Here is a 27220-nt window from a genome sequence, read left to right on the forward strand (position 1 = left end):
TGGCCTTCGGCGGGGAGGGGGACAGACGAGCATTGTAGACATCACCCCGGTTCGACAGTTCAGATATTTATTGAGCCCCTTCCAGCTTCACAGAACCAAGGAGGCGAGCCAAAGCTTGGTTTAGGAGAAGGTTGCGGTCTAAACCCCGGGGTTTTACCCAACAGCTTGCAGCCGGTCGGGTACCTGGGCCTCTTTAAACGGCCTCTTACTTTAAGGGGGGGCCCACGGCGAGAGGCTGCCTCGAACACCCACTTTTGTGGTGACGCGCCCGTGTCCCCCTCCTCCCGGTGGCTCCCAAGGGCCGGGGCAGGGCAGACATCCGGGACGTAGCGGGTTGGTCATCGGGCGGAGCGCCGCAGCCTGATGCGGGGCCTGGTGGCAACTTTCCCTCTAGGTGTCCTTGGTGGATGAGCTGAAAAACTGGTGCCTGGGAAAGATTCAGAATCTGGAGCTGAAGCTCAGCGGAGAGTCGAGAGCCTCCGGGCCACAGTCGACGCCATCTCCGGGTGAGTCTCCCGCTCGCTCTGTCTAACCTGGGGCGGGTAGGGGGTGGAGGGCGCCATCCTGACCTGCCACGGCAGCGAGCGAGGAGACGCCGGACCAAAGTTTTTTGGACGGCATTCCCTCGTCCCCAAGCCGTGTGTGCGCTAGGGAAGGGTCAGCATAGCAGGCACCAGGCGTGGGCCTGGAACCGGGAAAGTCGGCCGCGGCGTCTACCTCCTTCCGCCATCCGGGGCCTCTTGGGGTTGCGGAATTGAGGACCCCGACCCTCACTCTTCTGGGAATGCTCACGGACTGTCCCCTCCAGGGGATCACAAGGTCCAGCTCCTCTTGAGATTGTCTTTTTCCTGCCCCGGGCTTCCTCCGGTCCCTACAGGGGTGAAAAGCCAACGGTGATAAGTATCTTAGATTTCCCTGGTGCTTTCACTCTGATGATGTCATGTTCTTAGTACAGTCCTCTGCACCCAGTAAGCGCTCAATCAATACTATTGAATGCATGTTCTCTTCCCTCTTGTCACCCTTCCCAGCTGTCTGTTCTCTAAAGGATACTCCTTTCTGCTTTCAAAATCCTGGTCCTTTGAGACCCTGTCCCCCTCTTCATCCGTCTCCTCCATAAAGCCACTTCACTTCTCTGGGCCGCAGTTCCCTCATCTGTAAAATGGGGATTAAGACTGTGGGCCAGGGACTGCGCCCTACCTACCTGGTACCTACCCCAGCACTTAGTACAGTGCCTGGCACATAGTAAGCGCTTTAAAAAAAAAAAAAAGAAAAGGCTGCAGAGCAGCGATGCGCCTCCCCTCCGGTGGGAGAGGCACCGTAGTGCCCCCGGGGGGGAGGGGGTGACCTGGGGCACTTTCCTCACCTGACTGCTCTGCCCTGTTTGTTTACTCCAATCAGATCTCGACCAGCTGTCGGCGAGCCCGGAGGTGGTCCCGGAGGTGGCCCCCGAGGTGGCCGTGCGGCCCAAAGACAGGGCTCCGGGCGCGGCCCCGCCCGGCCCCAAGCTGCGCCACGTCAAGGTGCAGACGGCGTCGCGGGCCGAGCCGCCGCCGGGGCCCTGCGTCCACAGGGCCACCCAGACCAGGAAGGCGGACAAGGGCGGGCAGGGCAGACACCGCGCCCAGCACCCCCCGGCCCCCGCCGCCCGGCCCGACCCCCCGCTCCGAGACAGGACCCAGGCCCTGGAGATCACCCAGTACTTCTTCGAGGCCGTCTCCACGCAGATGGAGAAGTGGTACGAGCGGAAGATGGAGGAGGCCCGCTGCCAGGCCACCCAGCGAGCACTGCAGGAGAAGGCCGCCCTGAAGGAGCACATTCACAGCTTGGAGGAGGAGCTCACCAAGCTGAGGACGGAAGTGCAGAAGGACAGCTAGCCGGAGGGAGGGTGGTGGGCGGGCCAGGCCCCGTCTGTCCCAGGAATAACGCTGCAGCTTGGGGGTCCTGGAAGCGACACCCCACCCCTATCCGGGCCGGCCCCCGGGCGAAAACCGCTGCGCCACGGTCACACAAACCTTCGGTGCCTAAGGGGCGACCGTAGACCTCCGACGGACGGATGGACGAGCGGCTCAGACCCGTCCGGCCGCCTGCCGCAAATCCGCGAGCGGACCGGCTTCCCCAGGACCGCCAGACGCCCAAACGGAAGGATCCGGACAGCTGCCGGCCCTGGCACCTCTCCCACGGCCGTTTCTCCCCAGACCGCGCGCGTCCTTCCCGGCGGGGTGAAGATTCGAGTAAACCCCCTCATCCAGGTACCAAAGCGTCTGAGCCAGCCAGGTGGGAGTCCGGTGACGGAGCCGAGTTCGTTTGAGCTACTGGGGCTCGAGCCACGCGTCTGGGGCTAGCCTTAGTTGTAAAATAAAACGTTTTCCATTCCTTTGCTACCTCCGTTTCCTCTACGGTGTCCTTTGGAATCTGAGCCCAAGATAAATGCCAGACTTTACAGCCAAGGGAGATGTTTATCGGCGGTTGCCAGGGGAAACTGTCTGACCCTTTGTCTGCCCTCTGGACGGAGGGACGCTGAACCCAGAGGCTGGACTAAGGGAAACCCGAAGGCTGTCAGCGAGCTCTCGTCTCTGGTAAATAATAATAATAGTGATGGCACTTGTTAAGCGCTTTCGATGTGCCAAGCACTGTTCTAAGCACGTGGGGCTCACGGTCTTCATTCCCATTTTACAGATGAGCTGAGGCACAGAGAGGTGATGTGACTTGCCCCAAGGTACACGGCTGACAAGTGGCGGAGCCGGGATTAGAACCCATGACTCCCGAGCCCGTGTTCTTTCCACTGAGCCACCCTGCCTCTCTAAACCAAGCCAGGGCCGGGACCCCAGGAACGTCTCTACGACCACCCCCGGTTCTTCTTCCCCTCCCCTCTCCCTGCCCCGACACACCGGCCTAGCAGGCCCTCACTCTCGTGCTCATCCCAGAAAGCTGAACTCTAGGGCAGTGTTAGGGCTCATGGCATAGAGGAGTCAGGCCTCTACTCCTAGGCCTGGGAGTCAGAAGGTCATGGGTTCTAATCCCCGCTCTGCCACTTGTCTGCCGGGTGACCTTGGCAAATCACTTCACTTCTCTGTGCCTCATTCCCCCAACTGTAAAATGGAGATGGAGACCGTCAGCCCCATGTGGGACAGGGACTGTGTCCAATCCAATATGCTTGTACCCAGCCCAGCACTTAGTACAGTGCCTGACACATAATAAGTGCTTAACAAACACCACTATTATTTTTATACTGTCTTAGTATTTTGACAGTATTTAAAAAAGTCAAACATTAAGCTTTACCAAGACACAGCCACGTTCAGGATTGTCTAATTTTTAACAGCTTGAAATAAGTGGTTTCGTTTCCAAATAATTAAACTCACTTGCTTGAGCCCCTTCTGGGACAACCTGATGACCTTATATCTCCCCTAGAGTTTAGAACAGTGCTGAGCACAAAGTAAGCGCTTAACAAATACCATCATTATCATTCCCCTATGTCTACCCCAGCGCTTAGAACAGTGCTCGGCACATAGTAAGCGCTTAACAAATACCAACATTATTATTATTATTAACCCGATGGCCACTCTACATCGCGAGGAGGACAGAGGCGGGCGTTCTGATCCCGGCTCCACCACTTGTCTCCTGTAGGGCCTTGGGCACGTCACTTCACTTTTCTGTGCCTCAGTTATTACAATGGTAAAATGGGGATTGAGACTGTGAGCTCCACATGGGACAGGGAACGTGTCCAGCAAATCGAGTGCACACAGTACGTGCCTGGCACATAGGAAGCGCTAACAAAAACCCTTATCTGGGGGAACGGGAGGGGACGGACCATAGAGATAATAAAGTTTGGGCCTATGGAAAGCACCTCCACCAAAGACTGCTCCTTGTAGAAAGTTTCCCGGGGAAACGACACGTTTCCAGCCCCTGAGCTCAGCAGCACCCTGCGGGCGGGAGGCTCGCTGGCCACTTGGGAAGCGCCCCGGGAGCGTCTCCTGGAGGAGGTGGGTTTTTTTCCACGTCACCCGCAACGAGGCCGCCGACCCTCTGGCTCCTGCCCCGCGCCCGCCGCTGAGTAACGTCGCGCCGGCTCACCTCAGAGGTTCCGGGGGACTGAGGAGGCTCTGCGGGATGGAGGCTATGACTTGGCCAAGTCCAAGGCTCTCACCAGCTCCTTGAGTTGCATGTTGCCTTGGGTGATCATCATGCGAATGGCATCCTACACAGAGGATGGAAAACAGTCAGGGAAACGAGCCCATCGTCCCATGGCCGGCCCCTCTACTTACGGGCAGGGAACGCATCTATTTCTGTTGGATTGTACTCTCCCAAGGGCTTAGTACAATGCTCTGCACATAGTAAGCGCTCAATAAATTCTACTGATTGACCGATGGCCGACAGGACCGTCTCTGCTCACCATCCCGGCAGGGAAGGCGCGCCATTATTTTGTGCTGGGAAAAGAGAGTCAATTCCGCTGGGCTTCTAATCAGTCCCAATCAATGTTATTTATTGAGCGCTTGGGAGAGCACAATATAAAAATATAACACACCAAGTTTACAGTCTGAATTCCAGCTTAGGTCTCCCGTCCCAAAAGTCTGAAGATTAAGTGGCAGTCTGTCCCTCTGAGGGAAGAAAGATAGCAGCAGTGAACAAGGAATGAAAAATGTGCACCAAAAGCTTTTGAAGAATGAGATGAGAATATCCGGATCCCACTGCCATCAGCCAGGTCCTGCCCGGCCTGTGAGGAGAGGATAGTGGGATGGCCAGGGCTGGGAGAGAAAAAGCGGGGATGAAGCTGTGTTCCTGAAGAACCTTTTCCTCATCCTTGACATAAACCAAGTGCACAACACTGCGCTGAGGGCTTAGGCGACTACGCAGGAGGCAAAACCCCTGTTCCGGCCCTCCGGGGATGTCCAATCTAATGGTGGAAGTACGCAGGCAGGAATTCTTTACAAAGTGTAGGAACCAGGAGGAAGAGCGAGGATATAACACGAACGTGTTGGGGTACAAGTCTTTCTCTACTAAAACACCGGATATATCCATAAAACATATACACTGAGAAGCAACCCGTCCTAATAGAGAGAATCCGGGTGTGGGGAGCGAGGGGACTTGGGTTCTAATCCTAGCTCTGCCACTTGCCTGCAGTGTGTCCTTGGGAAAAAATCACTTCATTTATCCGTGTCTCAGTTTCCTCATCTGTAAAATGGGGATTCAACACCTGGACTCTCTCCCACGTGGACTGGACGCCCCATGTGGGACAGGGACTCCGTCCCATCTGTGAAAACCGGTCGGCCACGTAGTACACGCCGAACAACAACAATACTAATGTGGGTTGGAGGCAGGAGAGCCATGAGCAAAACAGCTTGGGAAAGTTCATTCATTCAATAGTATTTATTGAGCGCTTACTATGTGCACAGCACTGTACTAAGCGCTTGGATGGCAGAGTGGTGGTAGTGAGGGGGGAGCCAGCGGAAGGCCTTCAAGTCCACGGTACGTGTTTCCACCTGATGTGGAGGGAAGGGCAGCCCCCGAAGGGCTTTTTGTCGCTTTATGAGACGGGGGGAAATACGTGCCGAGTGACCTTGCAGGAGAGTGATGCGTGTGGCAGCGGGGAGGACGGACGGTGGGGGCAGAGGCTGCAGAAAAGTGAGACGACAAGCCGGATTTACGGCGGGCAAGAAGTGGGACGGACCGGTGAGACTTAGTGCTTACGATTACCTGCTTCCCCTACCTTTTTTTAAATTAAAATGGTATTTGTTAAGCGCTCCGTATGAGCCGAAAAATGTACCAAGCGCCGGGACAGGTACAAGCCGATCAGGTCGGACACGGTCCGCGTCCCACATGGGGCTCACAGTCTTCATCCCCATTTTACAGATGAGATATTTTCGGCACAGAGAAGTGAGGTGGGATTAGAATCCAGGTCCTTCTGACTCCCAGGCCTGTGATCTAGCCACTGGGCGACGCCTGAAATCTCTTTTAACGGCCGCCTCCCCGGCTAGACCGTGAGATCCTGAAGGGCCGGGACCGAGCACAGGGCACGCGTTCAAAAAATACCAGCGACTGACTGAGTGTCGAGTGAGGATCGCGGCCCGCCCCCGGCTCGACGGGCATCCAGCCCCGTCTTCCTGCGGGGCCCCGGTTCCCTCCTCTGTAAAATGGGGCTGAAGACCGTGAGCCCCACGTGGGACGACCTCATCGCCTCGTATCCCCCGGCGCTCAGAGCGGTGCTCTGCGCATAGTAAGCGCCGAACAAGTGCCGCTGTTGGTTTTTATTTCTAACCCCGCGGAAACGGAGGTAACCCCGCGAGTATCCTACGCGACCGGGTGTCCCCCTCACCTCGTCGGTGGCGCTCTTATTCCTCCTGAACTCTTGTCGGACCCAGTCCCGCAGGTGGCCGCGGTCGGGGCGGGCGGGGACGCGGCGGACGGCTCGCAGGATGCTCCGGTACAGGCCCAGCACCTGCTGTCTTCTCAGGAACTGCGGCCGGGGGCGGGGATGGGCCGAGACACACACGTTTAATAATAATAATAATAATAATGTTGGTATTTGTTAAGCGCTTACTAGGCGCAGAGCACTGTTCTAAGCGCTGGGGGAGATCCAGGGTCAGCAGGTGGTCCCACGGGAGGCTCACAGTTGATCCCCATTGGACAGACGAGGGAACTGAGGCCCGGAGAAGTGAAGTGACTCGCCCACAGTCACACAGCTGACAAGGGGCAGAGCCGGGATCCGAACTCATGACCTCTGACTCCCAAGCCCGGGGTCTTAGGGCGAACGCACACCCGGCTCCTTATGCCTTCCGGAACTGACGGCAACGGCCCCGGTCACAATGATGATAACGGCGGCGTTTGTTAAGCCCGTACTATGTGCCAAGCGCTGTTCTAAGCGCTGGGGTTGACACGTTATCAGGTTGTCCCAGGTGGGGCTCACTGTCTCCATCCCCATTTTCCAGATGAGGTCACTGAGGCCCAGGGAAGTGATGTGATACTGTTCTAAGCGCTTAGCAAATACCCTCATTATTATTATTACTATCTGGGATTGCGACTGCGAGCCCCACGGGGGACACAACCCGATGATGACCCTGTATCCCTCCCAGCGTTTAGAACAGTGCTTAGCACATAGTAAGCGCTTTAGCAAATACCACATTATTATCTGTCATTAGGGATTGAGATTGTGAGCCCCACGGGGGACACAACCTGACCACCTTGTATCCCTCCCAGCGTTTAGAACAGTGCTTGGCACATAGCAAGTGCTTAGCAAATACCTTCATTATTATTATTATTATTATTATTATTATTATTATTATCTGGGATTGCGACTGTGAGCCCCATGGTGGACACAACCCGATGATGACCCTGTATCCCTCCCGGCGTTTACAGCAGTGCTTAGCACATAGTAAGCGCTTTAGCAAATACCACCATTATTATTATTATTATTGTTATTATCTGTCATTGGGGATTGCGACTGTGAGCCCCACGGGGGACACAACCTGATGACCCTGTATCTCTCCCAGTGTTTAGAACAGTGCTTGGCACATAGTTAGCAAATACCCTCATTATTATTATTATTATTATCTGGGATTGCGACTGCGAGCCCCACGGGGGACACAACCCGATGATGACCCTGTATCCCTCCCAGCGCTTACAACAGTGCTTAGCACATAGCAAGCGCTTTAGCAAATACCACTATTATTATTGTTATTATCTGTCATTGGGGATTGCGACTGTGAGCCCCACGGGGGACACAACCTGATGACCCTGTATCCCTCCCAGCGTTTAGAACAGTGCTTGGCACATAGTAAGCGCTTTAGCAAATACCCCCATTATTATTATTATTATTATTATCTGGGATTGCGACTGCGAGCCCCACGGGGGACACAACCCGATGATGACCCTGTATCCCTCCCAGCGCTTACAACAGTGCTTAGCACATAGCAAGCGCTTTAGCAAATACCACTATTATTATTGTTATTATCTGTCATTGGGGATTGCGACTGTGAGCCCCACGGGGGACACAACCTGATGACCCTGTATCCCTCCCAGCGTTTAGAACAGTGCTTGGCACATAGTAAGCGCTTTAGCAAATACCCCCATTATTATTATTATTATTATCTGGGATTGCGACTGCGAGCCCCACGGGGGACACAACCCGATGATGACCCTGTATCCCTCCCAGCGCTTACAACAGTGCTTGGCACATAGTAAGCGCTCAGCAAATACCCTCCTTATTATTATCATTATCATCATTCTTCTTCTTGTTCTCTCCCAAATGGGGATGGAGGCTGCGACTTGGGCGCAGGACGGACTACCGTAATTACCGTAGTTACCACCCCCTCCCCGGGAGCAAGGTAATTACCGTAATTACACCCCCCCCCCCCCGGAGAAGAGTCTCGTGGCCCGGGAGACCCCGGCCGCACCGCGCCCCGCCGGGGAGGGAGGGAGGGAGCGGCGGGGCCCCGCACTCTCCGCACAACGATCGGTCCCGGGCGCCGCCGTTACCTGCTTCAATGTCAGGGCCGCCGGGGGGAGGCGGGAGGCCGCCATGGCGGGGTGGGGGGGGGCCTTCGGCACCGCAGCGCGCAGGACCGGAAGTGCGTCACGGGGGTCCCTCGCGAGCGCCCCCTCCGGCCGCGCCGTCCCGCGCATGCGCCCTCCTCCTCCCCCGTGCGCGCGCCGCCCCTCCCTCGCGCGCCCTCCTCCTCCCCCGTGCGCGCGCCCCCCCTCCTCCCTCGCGCGCCCCCCCTCGCGCATGCGCCCTGGCGCCCGAGGCCTTCCAGGACCTGAGCGTGCTGGTGGTGTCCTCCCCAGCCTCCTCGCCCCCGACTGTCAATCAGTGCTGTGTACTGAGCGCCTATCGACCCCGGCATGGGCACAGGGGGATAGAGCATGGGCCTGCAAGTCGGGGGCCGGGGTGCTAATCCAGACCCTGCCACTTGTCTGCTGTGCCACCTTGGCGCAAGGCGCTTCACTTCTCTGGGCCTCAGTGACCTCCTCTGTAAAATGGGGCTGAAGCCTGTGAGCCTCACGAGGGACAACTTGGTGACCCTGGATCTCCCCCAGCGCTTAGAACGGTGCTCTGCACCTAGTAAGCGCTTCACAAATACCAACATTATTATTATTATTCACTCCTCTGGGCCTCGGTGACCTCCTCTGTAAAATGGGGATGAAGACTGTGAGCCTCACGAGAGACCACCTGATGACCCTGTATCTCTCCCAGCGCTTAGAACGGTGCTCTGCACCTAGTAAGCGCTTAACAAATACCAATATTATTATTATTATTCACTCCTCTGGGCCTCGGCGACCTCCTCCGTAAAATGGGGATGAAGACTGTGAGCCTCACGAGGGACAACTTGATGACCCTGGATCTCCCCCCAGCCCTTAGAACAGTGCTCTGCACATAGTAGGTGCTTAACAAATACCAACATTATTACTATTCACTCCTCTGGGCCTCAGTTACCTCCTCTGTAAAATGGGGATCGAGACCCACGTGGCGATAAGTCGCTCGCTGTGGGCGGGGAACCTATCTGCTGTGTTGTGATTATAATAATGTTGGTATTTGTTAAGCGCTTACTAGGTGCCGAGCACTGCTCTAAGCGCTGGGGGACATACAGGGTCATCAGGTTGTCCCCTGTGAGGCTCACAGGCTTCAGCCCCATTTTCCAGAGGAGGTCACTGAGGCCCAGAGAAGTGAAGTGGCTCGCCCACAGTCACACAGCTGACAAGGGGCAGAGCGGGGATTCGAACCCATGACCTCTGACTCCCCAGCCCGGGCTCTTTCCACTGAGCCACGCTGCTTCTCCATACTCTCCCAAGCGCTTAATACGGTGCGCTGCACACTTTTAAGTGCTCGCTATATATCATCGATTGATTGAGGCGCTTACGTCCAGCGAGTTTCCAGCGGCAACCTGCCCGGCGGAGGCATTTCGAGGCCCTACCAGGCATTTCACCGAGGCCTCCCCTTTTCCGTCTCGTAGATCTCGTGACTAGCAGACCCGGCTCTCCTCCAAGGATGACCGTTACTCCTCTTTGTCCGGCCCTCTCCTCCCCGCCCCTCGCTTTCAACTCCGTCACCTCTGTTACCGACTTGTCCACTCCAAGCGCTTAGTACAGTGCTCTGCACAGAGCGAGCGCTCAATAAATACGATTGAATGAATGAATTTAATCCCCAAAATATCGAGTTGGAAGATGCGGGGATCTTCACCCCCACCTTAGAGACGAACTGAAGTGGGAGAGGTTAAGATCCTTGCCCCTCCTGACGGAATCGCTCAGTACAGTAAGCACTTGCTAAACACCGCCGAGGGATCAGATCACCCCTCCATCCCTCCTCCTGAGCGCTTTCTGTGTGCAAAGCACTGTACTAAGTACTCGGGAGAGTACTGTGCATTCCAAGCGCTTAGTACAGTGCTCTGCACATAGTAAGCGCTCAATATATACTATTGAATGAATACTAAATAACAATAAACAGACACACCCCAGATCGGTCCACTCCGGGGCTTCATGCAAGCCACTCCGGGCCTCAGTTTCTTCAAATGCAAGGCGATCGTCCCCCAGGTCTCAGTCGGAGGGGGCGGACACCCCTTCCCGCCCCCACCGTTTCACTCAAGGAGAAGGGCCATCCGTCACATACAACACCAGAACATCTTTTTATTGGGTCCATAGAATAAAGCTGCAATGAAAAAAGTCATGTACATGCTTTCGGACATTTGGCCAATAAACAAACCGTGCCCCCGACAGCCACCGGGGCAGCGCGGCCTACCTGCAGTGTCCGGTCGCCTGCCCGGAGGCAGCCTCCGCCGGACGGGCCGAGCTGCAGCGACCGTCTTCGCTCGCGTTAAATAGACTCTCTCATCCACCGAACAAGACTTTCAAGTATTCGAGCCCTTTTTCGAAGAGCCCCCAAGAACCACCTGTGAAACTCAACCGGCTGATCCGGCCTGACCCTGCCGGGGGTCGCGAGAGGCATCTCCCCCCGGCCCCGCCAGGGCCCAGTCCCGCCGGCCTAGGAGACTCTCGGCCGAAAACCCCGACGGCCCAAAACGGGGGCGGCGGCAGACGTGCGGAGGCCGGAGCCCCGTGGCGCTCTCCGTCACGGTCGGTCCCCGTGCCAGCAGACGGGAGGGAGGGAGGGAAGGAGGGAGGGGGAGGGCACGGCGGGCGGAGCGCGCAAACGATCGATCCCCCGAGGCCCGAAGAAGGGCGTCTCCGGGGGCACGGCCACAGACCGGTGCCCGGCCGCACCACCAGCCCACCGGTCCCGTCGGCCGGAGTCCGCGGGCGCCGCCGGGCGAACCGACCGGTCGGCCGAGGCCGATTCGACCCCTCGCCGCCGGGAGCCCCGGGCGGCCCCGGGAGACGAGAACCGATCCCCGGAGCCGTCGCCCGGGTCGCCATCCCCTCCCGGCCCGGTCGACCCGAGCCCTGCCCCGAGCCGAGGCCGGGGGCGGGCGTCTCGGCGGCAGCGTCCCGGTTGCGGGCCGCCCGGAGCTCGGGCCGAAGCCGAGCTGCCGCCTCGATTTTGCCGCCGCCGGGGTTGCTTCTGGAAGGGCTGAGGATTAAAGGGGAAATCGGACCTGGGTCATCATTAAATAAAAGGGAGGCCGGGGAAGGGGGTAACAGAACGACCTCTCCCGGGGCCGGGGCCAGGAGCCGAGGGCCGCCGGGGCCTAAGGGCCGTCCGAGGCCGCCACCAGCTCGAACCACTGTCGGAGGGCATCGCTCAGAGTCTCCGGGAGGGCGTTCACGTCCCGGAGAATCACGTAGAAGGGGAAGGGGAACTCCTCCATGTAGGACCGGATTTCGGGAAGCTCCCTCGGGCCCTTGAAGATGGGAACTTTAATGTCCAGGATGGAATCCTGTCGGCGCACAGAGAAGAGGAGGAGGAAGGGGTGAGGTGGGTGTGTCCCCTCGCTCCCGCTGGGGAGGGGAGGGGAGGGCAGAGTGGGGCATCCCAGAGCAATCCGGAGGACACCCGTCCTCTCCGAGCCACCCACCCGCTCGGGAGCCTGACGCCGTGGTGCCCTGGTGAACACCAGGCTTCTGGAGAGTTTCCCAGCGGGCCGGGCGGGGTGACAGGAGGGGGCGGGGATAAGGCTCCCGGGACCCGACCGCTCACCCGAGAGTTGGGGTTGTCCAGCACGACGAAGATGACGAAGACGTCGGCGTTCCGGACGGCCTGCACCGCCGCCGTGACCCGCTCTTTGCCCTCCAGGAACAGGCCCCGCCCGTCGGAGACGATCAGGAGCAGCTGGGCCGTTTCTAGTCACCGGGGAGAGGAGCGGACACGAGTCGCCGCCCACCACACGCAACCAGCCAGGGCAGGGAACCCTCCGCCCCGTGGGCGCAGACCCCGTCTCCCCACCCCCGGTTCCCGGCCGGCGGCCGAGAGGCCGGGCCGGCCGTCGGTTAGGCCGGTCAGGTGGGAAACGTAATCGTAGAGGTTGACGGCCGGGCCTGGGGGGCCGCTCCACACCCGAGAACTCGTTTTCCCTGCCGCAAACTCCACGGAGCAGACACCCGAGCCACAGGGCCACAGGCCTCTAACAACCCCTCCTCTCCTCCCCCGCCCCCTCCCATCCTGTGGACTCCCAGTGGGAAAGGCCCGGAGGGAGTTGCCCTGGAGTTGTGGGAGCTCTGGGAAGCGGGGACTGTCGGAGCCCGGAGATGTCTCGGGAGGGCAGATACCCACGGCCCTGCCTCGAGGAGCTCGGCCCAGATGGATCCGGGTCCGGAAGCAGGCCGGGCCCAGGGGCGGAGGGAGGACTGAGAGCCGGGTGACCTGCCACCCATGTGGCCACGTTTACTGGCGGTGACCCGTCGTCCTCCCTCTGGCAGGGAGGACTTCAGCCCCGGGTCCCGGGGGGACTTGAGGTGGCCGGCTCGCTCGGACCCGGGGGCGGCCGGAGGGCCATTTCGCTCTCCAGCGGGATGATGGGACTCTTACCTGGGCTGGTGTTCTGAGACAGCTGCTGGGCCGCCAAAAACATGCTTGCTGACGACTCGAGAAACTGTAGGGGAGAGTCGAGTCGGATGGGTTACTCGGTTGGTTTGGAGCCGTCGGTAGAGATGAGGTGGGTAAGCCACGCCCCTCGCGAGGGGCTCTGGGGCTGCCAGCTGCTTCCCTCGGGGAAGGGGACGTCTTTCCCGAGGCCAGCCAGGTGCAAGGAATGGAGGAGGCCTCGTGTTAAGTGAAAGACAAGCCCTATTGTGGCTAAAGGTGCCATGTGGGAAGAGGGTTTTTTTTAGAAGCCACTGGGGCACCCCAACTCTCTTCCAGCCCTCCCGCCCTATCCCACGCCACCAAAAGCTCCCAAGACGGAGGCACCGCTCTGGGAAGCCAGAGAACGGAGCCCCCGTCTGGCTCTGAGCAACTCCGCTGGGGATGACGGGCCAGTCCGGGCTGTCTCAGAGCCTCGGTTTCCCACCTTGGATGAAGGGGGACGATGCTCCCTGGCAGTGGGGCCGGCCAGACGAGATGACGTCGGGGGGACACTCAGTGCATGCCCTGTGTAGGAGGGACCCGGTCTGGGGAGGAAACAGGACCTATACCTGAGCGATCTTGGTTTTCTTTTGCTGGAACTGGCAGAGCTGGAGTATCCGGGCCCCTGACTGCTCACTGAATTGCTCGTGGAAGGGGTGCAGCAGCTGGACCGTTTCCCCAAAGCTTTGGGGCGGGGAGGGAGGGGAGAGAACAAGGGAACAGCTAGAGGTGAGCGGGCTCCACGGCGACCGCGAAGGGCCGGTCGACCGCTCGGGTTCCGCTCGCCGCAGAGAAAGGCGCCCTTACCTGCACACGGCAATCTGGCCCACTTCCAACAGAGTCAGCGCGCTGCCCAGCACCGCCAACGACTCGTACGCAAGCTGCCAGAGGGGATACTCGGGTTACACACCGACAAAACATCACCCGATTCTCCCGGAATCCTCAGGGGCCGGGGGTGGGGGAGGCGGGAGAGCCGGCCCCGCGAACGTCTACACGGCCTCCGTGCCGGGGGACGGACGCTTCCACCTAGCCACCATTCACACCCCAAACCAGGAGTCGGTTGGGGAGGGTGGAGCTGACCACGATGCCACCCCGACGGCTCCTTCCCGAACCCTGCCGGCCACAAGGACGCCTTCGCCTGGCCAAACCTCCGCCTCGGGCTCCGCCCCTCACCGGAGCGGCCGACCCGCGGCCCGTCCTCCGAGGGGGGTGACGGGCGCTGCCGCCCGGGGCCCCTCCGCCTACCGCTCCCCGGCCCGGTAGAGGGGTCGTCCGGCCCAGACCACTCCGCGGGCAGGATCTCGGGGTCACCCATCAGCCCGGCCCCGCAACGCCATCCGTGCCGAAAAGCGAGCCACGGATGCCCAGAGCCCCCCAGGCGACTCCTTCCGCGTGGCAGCCGATGCTTCGCTCCTGTCCCGCCTCAGTCCTCGTCCCAAGAGGAACTGTTGCTCTCAGAGCCCGGCCCCGAGGGAGGGCGGGGGCCGCGGGACCCGAGGCCGCCTGATCGGCGGCCGGCGCAACGGGAGGGAAGCCCGGGGAAGTCTACGTGACCTCGTTCCGACCTTACCGGCCTCCGGCCGGAGGCGGATGTAGAGTGGATCGGCCTTAGCTCGACTCCTACGGCTCCGGGTCGAAAAGGAAACGCCCCCCTTCCAAATGACACTAAGCGAGAAGACCATTCTCCACACTCCGCGGAACCTCCAGGCCCACGACTCTCAAGGGGGCGGACACCACGACCAGCTCCTCGCCAGCACGTCCACAGGCCCCTTACCTGCTTGGTGTGGTTGTCCAGCATACTGGAGGAGTCGTCGATGGCCAAGCAGATCTGATACTGCCGCTTGCTGGGCTTGGTCCTGCGCAGCCAGATCTTGTCCTTGCGGAACTGACTGGCGATGTAGGGGATGACCTTCCGCATGTTCAGCCGCTTTCCGGTTCGATAGTCGCCCCTTCACCGGGCAGGGAAAACGGAACACGCGCGTTAACGAGGGAGCGGCCTCCCGTCCGGTCACAAAATGGCGAGGGTCTCACTGGCTGATCAGACCGGCGGTGCCCCTGGCCAGATGAGGGAGTGGTCGGGGGGGGGGACACACAGGTCTAGAGAGGTGAGTTGGTGACATGGGACCATTTCCTCGGAGAAGGGGAAAGCGGGGCCGAGGTTCCCGGCTCAGTTTTAGGGCAGCCGTCGACAGGATGAGGCCACCCCTTGCCCTCCGGCCCCGGGAAAACTGGGAAAGGACCAAGTCAAGAGCTTTGACTCGTCTCTGCGTCTCCACCAAGGAGCGGGCTGGAGCTTGGCTAACGTTGCTACGGGGACATTCACGGAAGAACGAAACGCCGCCGATTCAGAGTCCCCAGGGCAGGAGGTTGGGAGGTCACTCCATGTCCCGAGCTTCACGTGGGAGGCGGCCCCCCCCGGTCAGCTCTGAGTCGTCTGGACGGGCCTCGGGGCGTGGTGGGAGCGCTGGGTTGGCGCCCGCAGGACTCACTTGAGTTTGGCGGCCTGGGTGGGCTCGAGGATGAGGCGGAGCTGCTCGCAGAGCTGCTGGGCCAGGGGCGCCGTCAGGGCCAGGTACCGCTGCCAAAGCTCCACCGCCACCTTCTCCTGCAACGGCCGAAGCGCGAGCCCGGGCGTGACCGGCTGGACCCTCCCCTCAGCGCGAGGGTGAAGGGGAGGCGGAAGGCGGATGGGGGGGCGAGCAGTACGGGGACGACCCAATCAGTGCGCTCTCGGAAGCTTTGTGGCCCCAAAGAGGAGGAGCGTGAGGAAAAGTCTACGCATCTCATCTTTTCCCCCGGCTCCCCTGCCCCACGAACCCCGCTGCCCGGGACCGGCGCCAACGAGGGTCTAGGGGGGCGGAGGCTTACCTCGTCGGGGTTGGAGGGCGGATGTCCCTGCCAGGCTTCCAGCTGTCTTTCCAGCTCCTGGCGAAGCTCTTCTGGGTCCTGGACAATGTGCTGGCAGAGACAGAGAGGAGACGGGCCGATTGGCTGCGTACCACGTTCGGCCCTTCCCGAACGTGCGTTCCAAGAGTCTGATCGAATTTAAACTCAGCTCGCCGAAGCACCGGCCATTTCTTCTTCTCCCATCTCCCCCACCCCCATTAGACCCAAAGCCCCCATTGGGGGCGGGGACCACGTCCCCTCCTCCTCCTGTACCCGCCCCAACACCTGGAACAGCGCTCCTCACCAGAGGCCTCCGCAAAAGTTGATCGGTTAGAGCCGGTCCATTTAACGGCTGGCTCCGGGCAGGGGCCGGTGAATGAATTCAGCCTCTGCAGCTCCCCCAATAAATACTCCAAACTAATCGGTGTCTCCCTTTCCCCACAGGCTGCAGATCAGACTGTCAGCCACCTGGCTCCTCAGGAGAGATCCAGGGATGCCTTCACCAGCCACCCTCTGAAAAATGGGGATTTAGAAAATGAGCCCCCCGTGGGACATGGTCTGTGTTCAACCTGATTAGCTTGTACTTATCTCAGTGCTTAGTATAAACCTGGGACACAGTAAGAACTTAAATACCATTTAAAAAAATTTAAAAAAGTAAAAATTGGAAATGTCAGCAAAGCACAGGGAAGCAGTGTGGCCTAGTGGAAAGAGTGTGAGCCTGGGAGGAGGAGCTGGGTTCTGATCTCTGCCACTTGTCCCTTGTGTGACTTTGGGCAAGTCACTTAACTTCTCTGGGCCTCGGTTTCCTCATCTGTGAAATGGGGAGAAAATACCTCTTCTCCCATTTAGACTGTAAGACCCCCATATGGGACACGGACTGTGTTCAACTTGATTATCGTGTATCTACCCCGGCACTCAGTACAGTGCTTGACACGTAGTGCTTAATTAATACAATTATTATCATTCTTGCACCGCTCCACCTCGTAATACGGCAGGGATAAGACCTAAACCGTGTTCCAGTATAACAGTGCTGTGAATTCTAGCATCCACATTTGGAAAGGAGGCAGTGCTCCCAAGAGGCAGAGACAGAAAGACGCAGAGAGAGAAAATGTTCTAATGATTCCAAACTCAGCCCCACTACGCCTGTGCCCATTCAGAACATTTGTTTCGAACCCAGCTCCCCTGGCCTTCCGGGAGACCGTTCACAGGCTGTGACGCACACTCTGCGGCAAAGCGGAGCCCTCTGAGGGGAGAGAGTCAGTATTCTTTCTAGAGTGCTGCTTCGCCAGGGGGTGACCCAGGAGCCGGGAGAAGTGGGATCAAAGCGGCGGGACGTCCGGTTAAGAGCAGCTCATCGGGGTCTCAGTACCTGGGCGGTGGCGTCCAACAGGAACTGATAGGCTGTGTGGATGGTGGAGTCTCTACTTCTCTCTGGCTTCTCGCCCTCCGGTGCCTTGGGCTCCCGCTCCGTTCTGGGGTCCGGGCTTCCCTCCGGCTCTGCAGGCTGCATCTCCACCGCGGCCTCCTCGGAACCTGTATTTGCAGAGGGTGTCCCTGAGCCAGTTGCTCCCACTCCCCAGGCGCTGCCGGGAGCGGAACGGAAAGGCCGACGGGTGACGGTTTAGTGGTCAAAGGGAGCCCCCGGGGGTTTGGGGGCGGGAACCAGCGTCCCAGGGTCCCGCGGAGCGGCTCACCCTGGGCTTTGGGGGCGCCCGACTTGACTTCCTCTGACTTCAACTCCTGGACGTCCACGGCCTTGAGCTCCTCCGGCTCGTCTTCCATTTCTACGGCAGCATCTTCTGGGTCTCCTTCCTCCTGCTCCTGGCTGGCGGGGTTGGCAAGCTTCTGCTGCTCTTGATTTGCTACATCTAAACCAAAATCACATATCACAAATCACCCTAGTCTTGATGTTTATGGTCGGTCAGTCAATCGTATTTATTGAGGGCTTACTGTGCGCAAAGTACTGTACTAAGCACTTGGGAGAGGACGACAATCAACAGACACATTGCCTTCCCACAGCCAATACCTCTCTACCCGACACTGGCGCCGCCGTCCACCCCGGTGCCGTACCGTAAGTCTGGGCGTCGTAGGCTTCGCTGCCTTGCTTGATGTGCTCAAACACGTCCGCTTCCTCCGCGTGGACTCCGGGCGGCTGGTCCTCGCGCTCCGTGTCGCCGTTGGACTCCACCGTCCTCAGCCGCTTGTGCACCCGCTCGCTGTGATCTCCCATGGTGCGTTCGTGGTCTGCCTGCCCGGGCTTCCTCCTGAAGCTCTGGGGACGGATTAGAGGGTGAAGAGGGGGCCGGTCTGCGGGGCTCCCGCTGAGTTTCAGAGGGGGTGGGTGCTGGGGACTACCCATCCCGGCTTCCCAACTCTCCCCGTCTTCAACTCCCTTCCTCCAACCCAATCGGGCAGGTGGGAGTCACCCGGGCCGCGGCCCGGCATCGTGCTTCTCCAGACGGCCGCCCGTCACGGTCGAGAAGGGACGGAGAGGTACCTGCGTGTTTTTCCGGCTGCGCTTCCGGGAGGCCAGCCGGGCCAGGAGCTGCGATTGGTGACCCTCCGACTCTCCGGCGTCCGCCGCTCCGTTCCCGTGCTCCTACAGACCCGGTGATGAGAGCGGAGAAGGTTCAAGGGTAACCGCCGTGGTTCCCGGTGGCCGGCCCACCCGACCTGGCCAGGCACGATTCCCGGGACGGTCCTTGCTTCTCCCCGGCCAGACGCACGTGCCCCTCCCTTTTTATTTCCCAGTCTCGGACCTTCCTCTTCCCCCCACGCCGCCACCCAATGGGAACGGTAACTCTGTGAGGAACCGGCAGGGAAAAGATCACCCCTTAACGCTCCCAAATATAAGAGGGACCCGAACGCCAGCCGTGCCCCATCCCACCTCCTTAGCTTGGTCCCTCTCCGACGCAGTTCCGGCCAGCTCCACGGCACTCTCGCTCTGCAGTTTCTCCTCGCCCGTCTGCCCGCACGTCTCGTGCTCCTTTCTCTCTGCAGCCTCAGGGGTGGCTTCCTCCATGGCCGGGTCCTCCCCCTCCTCTTCTTCCTGCTCTTCCTCCTGCTGCCGGGGCAAACGTGAACACCCCCTTGAGCCCTTTCTTGAGGAAGGAGAGGGCCCAGATCCGGATGCCCTGGGTGGCTGGTCACTGGCTAAATTTCAGGGTCTCTCTCCTCCCCGAACAGGAAGCTTACAGGGTAGGGCCCTGAAGCTCCTTGGGAGAGGAGGCTGCTGCTGCCAGGAGCCAAAAACCTGAGAAGAGCAGTGTGGCCCCCACCGTTCATCCCCGCCAGGAACGTGGCAGGTGCCCAGGCCACAGGTGAAGTGGAGGGGAATTGACCGATGCTGGAAGAGGCCCAGGGAGACATCGACAAGTCTCGGGGCCGGAGTGAGGGGGATGTGCTAGGAGGAGCGAGGCAGTGCAGGATATGGTTAAAGCCGGCAACCTGCTCCCACTTGGCGTTGAGCTCCGAGGCTTTAAAAAGAAAAAAAGGGGGGTGGGTGAGGAGATTCTGTGGGGAGGAAGGGGAGATTCCCATGATTTCCTGAGAGAAAGGCAAACCTTGGGCTTCAGCCCCTGGTCGGCGGGGACTCCACCCTCGTCATCCTCGTCGCCCTCCTCATTAGCTTCATTGTCATCGTGGTCCCGGGATGCCTGCGGCTCCTCCCCCTCCTCCTCTTCCTCCCCTGGCTCTTCTGCGTCGTTTTTCTCTTGGTCATCGGTCCCCGGCACGGTCTCCTCCTCCCCGTCCATCTGGTCTTCCCTGTTCTTTTCTTCTTCCGGATCACCTTGTTCCCGATCCTCCTCGCCTACGGCGGCAGCATCTTCTGGGCCGGTCTCTTCTCCGTGACCGGCCTCGTCTGGATCTTTCGGCTTCTCGTCTATCTCAAAGGGATTCTCTTCTGGGTTGGAGGAGAGGAATTTCAGAAAAGTGAGTGGTAAAGGGGATACATTTCAGGGAAGAACAATTAAAAAAAATCCAAATGCTTTAAAACCCGTATTGGGTCTCTAAATCGAAGGACCAGCCTAATTCTACCGTACTCTCTCAAATGCTCAGTACAGAGCTCAGTACGCAGGCGGCTTTCGATAAATAAATATTACCGGTTGACTGGATAGGACAGGATGTGGGGTAGGCCCTAGGTATCTCAAACTTGTTTTTGGGAAATTTTCCCAATTCCCAGCTAGTTCCCTAATGCATTGTCTGAATTGTGTTTTAATGTTTCATCATTCCTGATGTGGCTGCCCACTTATACTCTTGTGAGTCCCCACAGGAGTGGGGACCTAAGTACTCCCCCTCAGCACTTCAAATACTGCTCTGCACTCAGAAAGCATTTATACATACTATTACTACTATCTCAAATTCATTAAGTCTGCATTAATCCATCAATGGTATTTACAGAGTGCTTACAGTGTGCAGAGCACTTGGAAGAGTGCAACAGAGATGGCAGATATGAACCCTGCCCTCAAGGATCTTACAATGTAGCAGAGGGAGACAGACAGTAAAAGAAATTACAGGTGGGGGAAGCGACATTTACTTGTATCCACCCCAGAGCTCAGTACAGAGCCTAGAACATAGTAAGTGCTCAACAAATATAAATAATAATAACTGCAAATAAGTGCTGAGGGGGTGGGTGAGTATCAAAGCCCTTAGGGAGTGTGGGCGTGAGTGCACAGGTGCATGATGTGGGGAACTTAAGTCATTGATTTCAGTGTGATTTTCACCAGCTAACCGCTTATGCAGAGTGGAAGTGCTCAGATCACTCAAATGCAGGACAATTCTGTGTCATCTCCTGCCGGACCTTTCCACGGAAACAGGATGGACCTGATTCCATCGATACGGGATCCCTCGTGGTTCTTGTTAACCCGGATCATTCTATTCCATCGGGCAAGCTGATCCTCTCTGCCCGATCTCCTTCACTTGGCACATACGTTCACATACGCGTTCTAATACGACTCACTCTGCCCAAGAATAGTTCAGTGACAGATGCTATATTGTCCACAGCCAGGGCAGGGAGGGCTCACGAAGGCCGGGACGAGCCCTTCAAACTCACGTTGCGCTTGGCTAATTCTCAGGGGGAGGGAACAAAGCGCCGGGGAGCTTGGCTCCGGCTTCAGAGGCCTGGAAGAGCCGAGCCCTCTCTCGTCCCCCGAGCCAAGGACGAACAGAGAGCACCCGTTTAGGGCTCTGCTATGCTCCCTGAGGGGATCTCGCTCCCCAAAAGCGCCCCTCCACAAAACCACAAAACACTGGCATTCCGCAGGGGCAGCAGCGGGTTCGGGCAGACCCGCACACGCCCAGTCGTCTCAAGTGCCGAAGCCCCCAACCCAGGCTCTGCCCGGCTGTAGCCCGAGTCGCTCGGCTTGACTTTGGGGCTCCGGAAGCGTCATCTCAGACACTCAAATGGTCTGGAACTAGCCCTGCTGATTCAATGCCAAACTAAGTTTGCTTTGTCCTACCTCAGATCTTGACAACGATGAGGGGGACCCTGGAAGTGCCTGCTATGTGCCAAGCACTGAGTTAAGCCCCAGGGGAGGTGCAGAAAATCAGAACAGATACGATCCCTATCTGACACAGAAGAAGGGAGAGTGAGCGTTTTATTTCCATTTTCCGGAAGAGAAAATGGAGGCACAGAAGCGGGAGTGTCCTGCCCAAGCTCACACAGCAGCCCGGGACAGAGCTGGGACTAGAATCCAAGTCTCGTACGGTGTTTGGCACATAGTAAGGGCCTAACAAATACCACAACTACTGATACTGTCATTATGACTGTAAACTGTTAACTATGACATCTCCTTATGACTATGATTCTCATTTAGTAACAATGGGTTGTCAAGAGGGGTGCTCCCCACCGAGGTGGCTCTATTAGTGGATAAAGCACGGGCCTGGGAGTCAGAAGGTCCTGGATTCTAATCCTGGCTTTGCCATTTGTCTGCTGTGTGGCCTTGGGCAAGTCACTTAACCTCTCTGTGCCTCAATGACCTCATCTGTAAAATTGGGATTAAGACTTGAGTACACCATGTGGAGCTCCACCCCAGTGCTTAGTACAGTGCCTGGCAAATAGTAAGGGCTTAACAAATACCACAATTATTATCATCTTTGAGCCTGAGAAATCTGTTCTGAAAAACCAGTCTAGTTCTGGAGGAGCAACAGAGAACCGCCTGCCTGCTGCCCTACTTCTCTTCCAAGAAGCCGACCCTTGGAACGGAAATGAAAGCAGAGAGCTTCCCTTCCGGACAACAGGAAAAAAGCAGACGGGAGTCCAGCCTCGGGGCCTCTAAATGAATGGCCCCGAAAGAGCCCTCAAGATGCCGGAGTGGAGAGTTAGTCTGATTTTGGGGCTTTTGTGTTGAAAACGATTCCATTCGTGCTCCCCATGAGAACCGTCTCCCGGGGCCATTTACCTCCTTCCTCCCCGTCGCCCTCGTCCTCATCCTTGTCCCCGTGGTCGAGGGTCAGGTCGTCCGGCAGGTCCAGGGGCTCCGGCTCAGGCTGTTTCTCTTGGTTGCCCTGATAAGGGTCCGTCTCGTTCTCGTCGTATTCTCGCTGGGAGGCGGGAAGGCACAAGTCAACAAGGCGACGGCCGACAGGCAAGTGTTTTAAAGCAACTGCACCCGGGCCTAGCATGGGGCACTGCTCCGGAGCTCATTAAAGTCCTCCGCCCCAAAGATGGGCCATTATTTATGTAATTTATTTATTTATAATCATGTCCGTCTCCCCCTCTAGACTGTAAGCTTGTTGTGGAAAGGGAATGTGTCTGTTTATTGCTGTTTTGTAGTCTCAAAACTTTAATATAGTGCTCCACACAGTAAGCAATCAATTAAATATGATTGAATGAATGAGTCCTCTTGGGGCTTCAGCCCCGTGTTCACCCTGACTTGCCCTAGCGCTTAGTTCAGTGCGCGGCGCACGGAAAGGGCTTGACAAATACCACAATCATCATTATTATTATTATTATTATCCAATGCAAGCGTGGTTGAGTGGAAAGAGCACAGGCTCGGGAGTCCGAGATCGTGGGTTCTAAACCCGGCTCCACTACTTCTCAGCTGTGTCACTTTGGGAAAGTCACTTAACTTCTCTGTGTCTCAGTTACCTCAACTGTAAAATGAGGATTAAGACTGTGAGCTCCACATGGGACACCCTGATTACCTCGTATCACCTCCGGTGCTTCCAACAGTGCTTGGCACATAGTAAGCGCTTAACAGATACCATCATTAGTATTATTATTATTTCAAGGTGGAAGCTGTGAAGGCAGCGGAGAGAGAAACAGTCACCCAAAGACTTCATTTCCTGGAAGAGACTGACAACTAAGAAGGGATTGAAGGCAAGTCTGGGTTTCCAGCATTAAAACCCAAGAAAGATTTCCCCGAGCAGGGGCCAGTCTGTGGGAACGTTTGCCTGCCACAGCTACTGTGAAGGTCTTTGTGTCTTTGGTGCCTGATTCATGGTTCGGACAGGCTGTACAAAGCCCCCCCTCTCCCTTTCTACACATTCTGCCCTTTCAAGTGCAGCCGGGAAGGGACCTAAATGGATGGAACACAACCTCGGCCATTCAGCTTTCAATAGCGCCTCCCTATCTGTTTTAAGAACGGTCAATTCACGATGCTAATGATATCTGGCTATCCGGCGAGGGTCTTTTCTCCCGGAGATCAAAGCCGACATTATCTAACGAATAGTGCGGTGCCTTGTGAGGTCATGAGGGGACGGGATGGACAGCAAGAACTTGGAAGGGAATCTTGGGGCTCCCGTTTCAGGGCTGCGTTCCCGGGACAAAGGTGCCTCTGAGCACCGAGTTTCATTTATCGGAACCAAAAGCACTGAGCATACTGGCTCCGGGCCAGGACACCAGAAACCCCAAGCTACTCACACTCACGGGCTTCACCGAGACACAAATTTTTACACTGCCTCATCAGCCCCCGGCCCCCATTTCTCGGTTTTATCACCTCGTCCATTTGTTCGTGAATCTTTTCTGCGCCTTGCCCGTCGTCATCGGCTTCGTCTTCTTGCTGGCTTGGCTGTTTTTCACGCTTGTTCTGACTCCCGGCATCCAGGTTGTCGTCCTTGGCCACGAGTTCTGAATTGCTCTGAATCGTGAAGGTGGAGGGATTAAAAACAGAGCAGAACAAAAAAACGCTGATTATTCCGAAACCAAAACCGCTGATTATCCCAAACTGTTGGGGCCTAACTTCTGGTACCCGGGAAGCTTCAAGAACACACCCGAGGCAGTGGGCAAGTGGGGCACCTGTGACTTTCACTCACTCGGTGACCCCGAGAGTCATGAGATTTCTTGGGAAGTCGGGGTAAGGAAAATTAACGTTTAAGATGATCTCTTCTTGAATGGTGAGGTACAGGGTGTAAGCTCCTGGCGGGTAAGGATCGTGGAAACTCACTCGACTGTATTGTACTCTCCCCGGCGCTTAGTACAGTGCTCCGCACCCAGCGAGTGCTCAATAAATACCGGTCTCCCCAACACTGCCCTTTGCTGCTCCAGTGAGAAGCTTTCTAGACACTTTCCCACAGATTTTTCCCAGAACCATCAAGTGCCAGGCCTGGGGTAAGTGAAAGAACCAAGTGTGCTCTAAAAGGGCAGTGGGCTATATGTCCTTCCCCAGATCTCTATCCAGAGGCCACGGTGACGACCCGGAATCCGGGTCCTGGGGCCCCAGCTGAGGGGCAGGGGCAGGAAGGCTCAAGACTGTAAACTCTTTATGGGCAGGGAATGTGTCTGCTTATTGTTGTACTGTACTCTTCCAAACACTAGTGCAGAGCACACACCAAGTGCTCAATAAATACAACTGACAATGAATGAATGAAAGGCTACGGACCTCGTCCATTCCTGGCCCCGTCTCTTCGGTTTTGCTCTCGTCATCGTCTTCCTCTTCGTCGTCCTCCTCGTCCGCGTCGCCCCAGAGCCTCTCGTCTAACTTGTCTGCTTCCGCGCCGTTGAGGTCTCCCATCTGTTTCTCCAGTTCTTCGTTTTCGCCGTCTGATCTCTCTTCTGGAACAGACGAGACCCGCCTTGCTGGCTCCGGACCCGTCCCCACCACGGTCCCTCACTAGGTCCCTCCTACCCCGCCCGCTAATCTCGGACGACGGCAGCCGACCTTCGGCCTTGGCCGGCAATCTCAGGATCTCGTTCTTGGAGAGGAGAGGAGAGGGTCGGTCACCGACCAGTGTCAGGCTCATTCTGGCCGGGCCAGGATGTGACCTCCCCTTTTGCCTGTGGCATCTCACAGACCTGACCGCACCAAGGTGATGTAAAATTCTCATTCCCTTACGCTGATAGGTCTGATGATACTGTACTGCCATCCTGCCTTTTGAAAGTCTTCCTGCCTTGCCTGAACTAGTTACTCTTGGTCTCATAAGACAGGAAATGTGATTAGAGGAAAACACTGTTACCAACTTGTCCTTAAGGAGCAGTGGTGGCCTGGCTTGGCGAGCACAAGGCTCACCACAAGTAGCCCCGGGCATCGGAAATACAGAATGGTCGAGGTACTGACCTTGCTCTTCAAGTTCCCCGTCATGCATTTTCCCTTCAAAGTCTTCTGACATCTCGATGGCATTATCCTCTCCTTTAATATCGGGCTTGGCATCTGGATCCTCTTCTTCTTTCTCTTGTCCCTTCTGAAAACTGTCCTCCACCTAGATTGGGTCATATCAGAAAATAAACATAATATTTTAACTATCATAACCTCCACAGAGAGCTTATTCCTTTTCTTTTTAGAAAGAGAAATGTCAGTCTTGTAGGGCGGCTTTCCTTCCTCCGTAAGACTTCTTTTTCCTCTAAAGACTTCTCTGGAAACTAAAACCCCGGGGGTAAGAGTTCACCTTCAGATTGCCCTTCCAGTAACTCTCTGATGAGAAAGAAAAATGACTCCTGTTTCAGTGGAGTTCTTTTGTATTAACAGGACCACGGGTTTAAGCGCTTAGGAGAGTGCTCTGCACACAGCAAGTGCTCAAAATTTATGGCTGAATAGTTCTTGAAAGTGGCAGTTCCAACTTTTACGTTCCCAGTACCCCCTTTTTGCTGGGAGTATCACGCCGATTGGATTGTTGCATCCAACAATCACATTCTTTCCCGTGTCAGCTTCTGAGGGCCATTTCGGCTCAGCCCATCTACCATGCGGCCTGTTGGACCCTTCCCCAAAGTGGTGGGGCCCCCCTGCAATGTTGACTTTTTGGGTGAAGGGTGGCGTGAGGCCCAAGGACTCCTAGAGCAGCGGCCCTCGGCTCCCATCTGCTAGCCGTTTGACAGTACGCTCCTTGTGGCCAGGGATCGTGGCTTCCTCTCACCTCCGCTTCCCTCTCTTGAGAGCTTAGTCCGGGGCTCTGCACCCAGCAGGTGCTCAATAAACGCTACCAAGTGACTGAGGGAATGGTTGTGAAAAAGACCTTGGTCGCTAGTTTGGTTCCCAAAGTTGGAAGGAATATGGTGCCCTCTCCCCTCCCTCCTCCTTCCTCCCTTCATACCTGATCTTCACTTTCAATTTTGTCGCTCACGTCCTTCATGCCTTCGCCTTCCCCAATTCCGCCTCCCTCATATTCGTGGAATTCCGTTCCCCCATCTCCTGAGGAATCCTCCATTAACTCCTTCGGCAGGCAGAAGCCCTTTAAAGAAAACCCAGGGGTCAGGCCAAGAAGATGGGCAGGATGAGGGGTGGGTAAGGGAGGGTTTTTTCCCAAGGTAAGCCGCAGAAGATGGTAATCTCATCATTCCCCCCAAAAATGCTTTGCCTCCCTGGGCCATGTCCTTCTTCATGGGTGAATTTCAGAATCTTGATGAAGATGCAAGCACCGGTGCGGGGACTCCAACTACACCAGAAATAAGTAACCACTATATGGTAAGAACGAGATGTCATCCCGTCCGCTGGGTGGGGTTTCAGTGAGTCACATATGCCAGCTACGGAACAATCACGACCGCTCATCAGGGAACATCTCCTAACGTCCCTCCGGAGGCCCCAGGAGGGTCTGTGAGGGTCGGGGGGACCAGTTGATAAATACAGAGGTGGAACAATAAACCAGAGGGCAGAGCCGAGAAACAGACCTAAGCAGGAAGAGGGAACTCACTGGTTTCTGAAAGCTCGTGGCAGTCGGCCCGTCAGACCGGCAGCGAGGCCACATCGAGGGCTCAAATGCTTGCCAACTGCTGTGCCACCAGGGACCAGGTGACTGATCTGGGTGGCCCCCGGAATGGCCCACCTGTCAGTGTTTTCTTAAGGCAAAGGGGCCAGCTCTGTTATCTGTCACGCCGACAGAGCTCTCTCTTTCAGCCCCAGCGCACTTTCACCATCTTGGTCCGAGTTCATCAACACACCTGGTTTATCCAGGGGCCCGTGGCAAATGGCAACACTCAATCTCAAGAAGAATATGGGTCCCTTTGATCACTTGCTG

At 57.1% G+C, this 27220-nt stretch overlaps 3 protein-coding genes across 12 annotated transcripts in view; 1 reads left to right on the forward strand and 2 right to left on the reverse strand.

Annotated features, from left to right (window-relative positions):
* The window catches only part of ANKRD6 (ankyrin repeat domain 6), a 79271-nt gene extending 76890 nt beyond the window's left edge, over window positions 1-2381 (forward strand). For all 5 annotated transcript variants that reach the window (XM_029047182.1, XM_029047190.1, XM_029047184.2 and 2 more), the window contains 2 exons: window positions 395-506; window positions 1399-2381. In XM_029047182.1, coding sequence (XP_028903015.1) covers window positions 395-506; window positions 1399-1874 — 588 coding nt within the window. In that variant the 3' untranslated portion in view covers window positions 1875-2381. The remainder of the gene's footprint in view (window positions 1-394; window positions 507-1398) is intronic.
* LYRM2 (LYR motif containing 2) lies at window positions 46-8520 on the reverse strand. Of its 3 annotated transcripts, XR_003753679.1 has the most exons (5): window positions 8470-8520; window positions 6311-6451; window positions 4072-4195; window positions 1694-1844; window positions 46-871 (listed from the first exon to the last, which is right to left on the reverse strand). XR_003753679.1 is itself a non-coding variant. In XM_029047192.1 (4 exons), the coding sequence occupies exons 1-3, from the start codon at window positions 8512-8514 to the stop codon at window positions 4115-4117; spliced, it is 267 nt and encodes an 88-aa protein (XP_028903025.1). In that variant the 5' UTR covers window positions 8515-8520; the 3' UTR covers window positions 46-427; window positions 4072-4114. The 3 variants fall into 3 exon arrangements, 2 of the variants coding, with proteins under 2 accessions (XP_028903025.1, XP_028903024.1); XM_029047192.1 differs by lacking the exon at window positions 1694-1844 and having other exon boundaries at window positions 46-427; XM_029047191.1 differs by lacking the exon at window positions 1694-1844.
* Window positions 8521-10589: 2069 nt separating this feature from the next.
* MDN1 (midasin AAA ATPase 1) overlaps window positions 10590-27220 on the reverse strand; it is a 98560-nt gene continuing 81929 nt past the window's right edge. For 3 of the 4 annotated variants that reach the window (XM_029047349.2, XM_029047347.2, XM_029047346.2), the window contains exons 84-102: window positions 26300-26437; window positions 25330-25471; window positions 24655-24827; window positions 23773-23913; window positions 22234-22375; window positions 19396-19736; window positions 18720-18896; window positions 18330-18431; window positions 17903-18104; window positions 17527-17700; window positions 17202-17365; window positions 15815-15904; window positions 15436-15551; window positions 14721-14895; window positions 13754-13827; window positions 13516-13630; window positions 12911-12974; window positions 12083-12225; window positions 10590-11822 (exon numbers count right to left, since the gene is read on the reverse strand). In XM_029047349.2, coding sequence (XP_028903182.1) covers window positions 11634-11822; window positions 12083-12225; window positions 12911-12974; window positions 13516-13630; window positions 13754-13827; window positions 14721-14895; window positions 15436-15551; window positions 15815-15904; window positions 17202-17365; window positions 17527-17700; window positions 17903-18104; window positions 18330-18431; window positions 18720-18896; window positions 19396-19736; window positions 22234-22375; window positions 23773-23913; window positions 24655-24827; window positions 25330-25471; window positions 26300-26437 — 2862 coding nt within the window. In that variant the 3' untranslated portion in view covers window positions 10590-11633. The remainder of the gene's footprint in view (window positions 11823-12082; window positions 12226-12910; window positions 12975-13515; window positions 13631-13753; window positions 13828-14720; window positions 14896-15435; window positions 15552-15814; window positions 15905-17201; window positions 17366-17526; window positions 17701-17902; window positions 18105-18329; window positions 18432-18719; window positions 18897-19395; window positions 19737-22233; window positions 22376-23772; window positions 23914-24654; window positions 24828-25329; window positions 25472-26299; window positions 26438-27220) is intronic. The other variant, XM_029047348.2, reaches the window with a different exon arrangement.

The sequence above is a fragment of the Ornithorhynchus anatinus genome, chromosome 19 (assembly GCF_004115215.2).
Source record: "Ornithorhynchus anatinus isolate Pmale09 chromosome 19, mOrnAna1.pri.v4, whole genome shotgun sequence".
Taxonomy (NCBI): domain Eukaryota; kingdom Metazoa; phylum Chordata; class Mammalia; order Monotremata; family Ornithorhynchidae; genus Ornithorhynchus; species Ornithorhynchus anatinus.